This window comes from Erithacus rubecula (genome assembly GCF_903797595.1).
Source record: "Erithacus rubecula genome assembly, chromosome: 22".
Lineage (NCBI taxonomy): Eukaryota > Metazoa > Chordata > Aves > Passeriformes > Muscicapidae > Erithacus > Erithacus rubecula.
Genome location: NC_136674.1, coordinates 7,479,470 through 7,485,469, shown reverse-complemented (window position 1 = coordinate 7,485,469; position 6,000 = coordinate 7,479,470). Strand labels below are relative to the sequence as shown.

The 6,000-nt window shown below is 47.0% G+C and overlaps 1 protein-coding gene across 2 annotated transcripts in view; it reads left to right on the top strand.

Annotated features, from left to right (window-relative positions):
* The first annotated feature begins 315 nt into the window (after window positions 1-315).
* The window catches only part of MYBBP1A (MYB binding protein 1a), a 52,111-nt gene continuing 46,426 nt past the window's right edge, over window positions 316-6,000 (top strand). For both annotated transcript variants that reach the window (XM_079324896.1, XM_079324895.1), the window contains exons 1-8: window positions 316-564; window positions 707-802; window positions 1,974-2,057; window positions 2,474-2,548; window positions 2,955-3,062; window positions 3,901-4,091; window positions 4,379-4,546; window positions 4,727-4,844. In XM_079324896.1, coding sequence (XP_079181022.1) covers window positions 358-564; window positions 707-802; window positions 1,974-2,057; window positions 2,474-2,548; window positions 2,955-3,062; window positions 3,901-4,091; window positions 4,379-4,546; window positions 4,727-4,844 — 1,047 coding nt within the window. In that variant the 5' untranslated portion in view covers window positions 316-357. The remainder of the gene's footprint in view (window positions 565-706; window positions 803-1,973; window positions 2,058-2,473; window positions 2,549-2,954; window positions 3,063-3,900; window positions 4,092-4,378; window positions 4,547-4,726; window positions 4,845-6,000) is intronic.

Below are 6,000 nucleotides of genomic sequence, written 5' to 3'. Positions count from 1 at the left end.
GTTAAGGGCCGAGAGGCCCTGAGGGGAGCGGGGCTGAAGCACCGAGAGGAGCGGGAGGCGCTAAGGGAGCGGGACTGAAGGGCCGAGAGGAGCAGCAGGCGCTGAGGGAGCGGGACTGAAGGGCCGAGAGGAGCGGAGGCTCTGAGGGAGCGGGGCCGAAGGGCCGGCAGGCGCTGTTGGGAGCGGCGCTGAAGCACCGAGCAGCACTTGGGGCCCGGCCGTGAGGGGAGCGGGACTGAGGCACAGGGGGACTGAGCGCAGCTGCTCACACGGCGGCCGAGCCCGACCCGCGGCGGCCGCGCTGCCCCGGAAGAGGCGGAGCGAGCGGGCGGCCCCACGTGCGGCAGCGCTGGCGGCATGGCGGTGATGGGGGAGATGGAGCAGACGGAGCAGATGGAGCAGATGGAGCAGCGGGGCGGCGGCGCGGCGGTGAGCGACCCCCGCGGGGTGCTGCGCCAGGGCCGCGCCTTCCTCGACTTCTTCTGGGACATCGCTAAGCCGGAGCAGGAGGTGCGGCTGGCGGCCACGGAGAGCCTCCTGCGGCACCTGCGGGAAGGCAAGAAGGTGAGGAGCTGGCGGGGCGGTGGGTGCGGGCGGGCCGGGGGTCGCACGGAGCATCCCTCCTCCCTCCGCTCCGCGCCTGGGGCTGGCGGCCGCGCCGCGCCCGGAGCAGCCCGGACACCGCCCAGCTCGGTCTCTCTTGCAGGACGATGAGCTCAAGTACACCCTGAAGCGGCTGGTGGAGGGACTGGGAGCCACCCGCGAGGCCGCCCGCCCTGGCTTCAGCTTGGCCTTGGCGCAGGTCAGTGTTTCCCGGTGCGGGTCAGGGTCTCTTTTGCGGTCTGTGCAAGGCTGGAGGGCTCCCTTCTGGCCTCTCCTCTGTGCACGTGGGAGGGAAGGCTCTCACAGTTAACCCTAGTGGTTTTAAATGATGCTACTTTGCTTTAGAAACTTCTATAAAGTTATGAACTATACCAATATCACAATTCGTAGTACAGAATTCAGTCCTGCTTCAAGGACCATCCTTAATTTACCAACTTTGATCAAGTTTTCAATTACTCTGTATTTAGTACTATTACTACTTCTTAAAACTGTCTTGGTCTTGGTCTGGGTCGATTGATGTAGGATATCCACTCTTTAACAAGTACTTTAGTTTTCTTCCTCCCCAATGGTTGAATGTGTAATATAGCAAAGACTTCCAGCACCTGGTATCACCACTGGTGTGAGACCTCATCTCACTCGAGAATTTGAGAAAACAGAAAAGCCTGTGTGTTTCTTGCTTTGATCAGGGCATTGCCCATGATGAAAGGTTTGATTACCTCTGTTACAGGGTCAGGCAGTTTCAGCAAAATGTTCTCATTATTATTCTGCCATGTACAGGGAAAAACCCTAGAATATCAGCTGGTATATTTGTGTTTGCATTGAATCCTATAATGATTTGGATTAGATGGGACCTTAAAAATCATCTTGTTTCAGCCCCAGGGCAGGGATGCCTTTCTCTAGACCAGGTTCCAAGTCCCATCCAGCCTGGCCTTGAACACTTCCAGGGATGGGGCAGCCACAGCTGCTGCTTCTCTGGGCAACCTGTGCCAGGACCTCACCACCCTCACAGGGAATGATTTCTTCCTAATTGACCTTTCTAACCTAATTGACCTTTGTCAATGTGAAGTCATTCCTCCTTTTCCTGGCACTCTGGGACTCCTGAGTCCTTCTGCAGCTCTCTGGGAGCCTCTTTAGGCACTGGAAGAAGCTCTAAATAATCTTCCTGGAGCCTTCTTCAGGCTTCACTGTCCCAGCTCTCACAGCCTCCTTCCTGTTCTGTGCCTCTTTACTGTTCTGGTTGTCTTTATTCTGGCCTGATAAAGCAGCATATCTGCTGTGGTGCTGATCAACTGTTCAGCTCTATTTTAGCTTAACTCAATACAATGTCATTAAATGGAAGAACTGCAAACAGCAAACATCTCTCTTCTCAGGTTTTGCAGGCCTTTGAGGAAATTCCACTGTGCAGCATTTTGGAACAAATAAAAGAAAAACACAATCTGGAAAAAGTGAAAAAAGTAAGTCAGTCAGCTCATGGCAACATTTGTCAACTGCTACCTTAAATGAATTGTTCTCTATTCTTTGAAGTCTTGGTATATAGTGTAGATTTGGGGTTCTTGTTAAAGCAAGTGACTAAAATGAAATAACAAATATTTCTAAGGCTTAGAAGTTGATGACATTGTCATCTGGCCCTGTTTTAGGTGAGTTGTGTCAGTGTGATGGAGAGGTGCTCTAGAACAGTTCTTAAACATTGTGCAGGGGGTTGCTTTTCAGTATGTTCTCTTCCCATGGTGGGGTGTTCAAGGCTGGATCTTCCTGCCAACTTGCTCCACTGATCATGTAGCTGCATGTGAAATCTAGCCTCTCAGGACAGTAAGTAGATTTTTACCTATTTTCTTTTTTTTTCTTTTTTTTTTTTTTTTTTTCCTTTCAGAAACTTGTGAGAAATGCTGCTTTTGGGAACTTCTTTGGAGTTATGGCTCTGTTCCAGTCTGGGCGGCTTGTGAAGGTAATGCTGCTCTCAGGTGTGTCAGTTCTGGTTCTGGGGCTTCTGAAGTGGAGGGAGGATTGACACAGAAAGGTCACTGTGTAATCCATGCAGTGGCACTTGAAGCATCAAGTTCAGTTCATTTCTGCCATCCATGGACTCTATGTGCCTTTTTAATGTCTGTTCCTGAGCAGAATGTAGAAACTGTGTCAAATAGTACAGGCAGTTTCTACCTCTCCTGGGAAGGATCTGTTGTCATACCCAGCTGGAAAACATGATTTTGGAAAAAGCTGAATGGCCTATCAAGAAACAATTGTGTGTTTTTTATTGCCAGTAGGCATAAAAATCTAAGGAGTGGGTTATTACTTGAGCCTTCAGCTTATTTTTGATGTATGCCCTCTGGCTTTGGCTTATCTTTCCTTTCTAGGACCGGAAGGCTCTGCTGGAGAGCATTCAGCTTCTGCAGCAGCTGACAAATTACCAAACCCACCTCAGAGATCTGCCACGCAAAACTCTTATTGACATCACCTCTGAGGTACAGGACAGCTGTGGGGCTGGGGGTTGGTGGGGCAGGAGGAAGAGAAGGCTTGGCTTTGGGGTCAGATTTTCCTTTAGTTTGTTCATTGCTGGAAGTTGCAGGGAGTGTGGAAGAGTGAGTGTAAACTGGGAGCTGTTCCTGTATTGCCTGTGGGCAGATGCTTGTGTTCTGGGAAGGGTGCTCTGGTTTAGCTTAGTTGGACTTCATTGTGGACAATCCCACAGCCTGTTGTTTCCCATTTCACTTGCTTGGGTTATGTGTTAGAGCATCTGCTTTTTTTAATAGATGTATGTTGAAAGCTCTGAACATCAAACCACCTTTTTTTATGCACCAAGCCTGAGCCTAAGGTTCACTTTTGGGCTTTGGGAATGAAATTATGTAGGGACAAGGAGTAAAGAGCTCTGAGTATGTAGTTAAAGAAAAGGGTTTATTTCCTGTTTTTTAAGGGATATTATTTGTAGATATGAAGACTAGCAGTGTCAAATAAAAATAGAGAGTTTCCTTGTCCCTGGGTTGCCTGGCTGTACAGGCAAAGCAGTCAGACAGCAAAAGAATAATTGCAACTGGAGTCAGTTGACCAGAACTGCTGTCTGATGACAGCATATTGTCCTACTCCCCATGGTTAAGCACCTGGGACTGTCTGGCAGTTGTGGACACATCCATTATTTATTTTTCCTTGTGTCAGCCATGAAGACTATTTCTAGAGTTTCCAGAACACTGCAAGCTTTTAGTAAAATGTCCTCCCATGCAGATACTTTAATGTACTTTCTTCAGTGCAGGTTTGTAAAATGCTCTCAGATATTTCTTACATACTCTCACCCTTGTTCCTGTCTAGGTACCTGAAACTGTGTTTGAGGAGGTCCTGTTTGACGTCTTGCAAGGTGACCTGTCTTCAGCCTTCACATCTCCAGAGAACCTGCACCTTTTGCTTGTGGGCATGCAGAAATTCCCTGGTGTTCTGAAACCTAAAAAGCTGAAGAAGCTGTTTGGCTCACCTACTGTTGTAAATAAAGAAAATACTTCTAGGTAAGTTCTTAAACGAGGAGGTTTAAATGAACATTATTGTCCTCTTGGCTAGCAGTGAGAGAAATGTGGCTGTGGTTCTCATTCCTGCTTATATTTGCAATTGTAGGTGCTACTAAGGGTTAGGTGTTAATTGTTATGCAGATTCCCAAGTTAAAGTTGTGTCATTTCTCCCAGGAGGCACAGCCTGCACTTCCTGGGAAATGGTCTGTCTTTCAGCAGGGTGAATTTGACCTTCAGCAATTCCCTTTCAGATCAGATCTCTCACATTATTTTATTTCTTCTTCCAGGCTTGTAGAGCTGCTGAAAAGTGCTGCCAAGTCTGAGAAGGAAGACAAGAAATTGCCCAGTGTAGCATTTGATTTGCTCCAAGTTGCACTGAAGGAAGGTGCCTTTGAACTGTTCTGGAATGAAGTTGTGGAGAATGGGCTATTGAAGGAGAAATCAGGACCTGTGAGGTTTGTTTTAACTTACACTATTGTTTCCCATGTTATCCTTCTGTTTCTTGACAGAGGTTTTGACTTCCATCTCCCTCCATGCTCCTGTGCCCTGCCCCAGCACTTCCTCTCTGTCTTACCCCTGTGTGTGGGTTTACTGCTGTGCTTTAGCCTGAGGGAATGTTCTTTGTTCCCACTCAGTTACATGTGCTACCGACTGCTGGGCAGTGCTCTCCCCTTGCTGTCCATGGAGCAGCTGCAGGTGGTTCTCAAAGGGAAGGTGATGCTGCACTATGGAGAACACGTGGTAGCCACTCAGGTAGGTCTTTGAAAAAGCTGAAGGCCATGTCTTGAGCACAAGTTGTCTCTGCCCTACTTCTAGTTTCATATCATCTTGTATTAGAAAATCATCTTGTATAAAAAACCACCTACCTGTAATTGTAGGCCTTGAACTCCTACTAAAAGCAAGGTTATTTTATGACCACTGGCTGCACTGGACTGAGTATAGCCTGTGATTGTCATTACCTATTTTAAGGGCATGGAAACTGTTCAGCACTGTCCCACCTGCTTTCATTGCTGCTGCCAGGAAAGCTCTGATGATGGGGGAAGCAGAAGAAGGGCAGCCCTCAGCAAATTGACAGTGTCATGTGTTGTCCTTTAACAGTCCCTTTGCTTTTGTGTGTCCAGAAGCTCCTTTTTGTTTATTATTGTGCTGGGTGTTGCATGAACATTAGAAGGCAAAGACAAAAAGGGACAACTCGTGCTTTTGTTTGTTAGTGCTTGTTTCAATAAGCACATCTGAGGTTTAAGCACAAAATTTATTTGGAATTGGAGCTCCTCTTCCTCTTTCCCTACTGGGAAGCCAGCAAACAACACAAATCTGCAATAAACAGAGGAAAAGTAAAAGGGGAATACTGATAAAAATGGCTTTACTTGGCTCTTTGTGGTAACACAATCCCCAACCTCCTCACGTGTGCCCAAAACTAGTTGTTGTCTCTTGGGAGAGGTAGGTCTGTGTCATCTTTGTGTTCTGTTATCAGAGCAGACATAGGTGTATAGGTTTACTCTGCAAATACTGCATACCATGGTGTCTCCCTAAATGGACCAGCTTTTTCCAGGATTTATCCACACTGCATTAGTAGTTTTCCTATTTCTTACTTTTAGTGCTTGTTGCACAGTAATTAAGCTGTGTTCTTCCATGTGCATCAAGACTTTTTAAATCTGGTTCCTGTCTGAAATGTACAAATCCCCTGAGGACAATGAGACTAAATGGAAGAAGCTCCTAATATTGTTGATGATGAGAGAGTAGAAAAGATCTTAGTTTGAATTTGAGTCTGGTTTTGGGGTTTGTTTTGTTTTGTTTCTTGACATAGGTTGTTTGTTTGGAGGAGTAAATGCTGTTACCTTTTACTTCCTGATGGGATTCTAATGATTATTGGAGATGGAACTAGACAAAGCTGGAGTCTGATATTTAC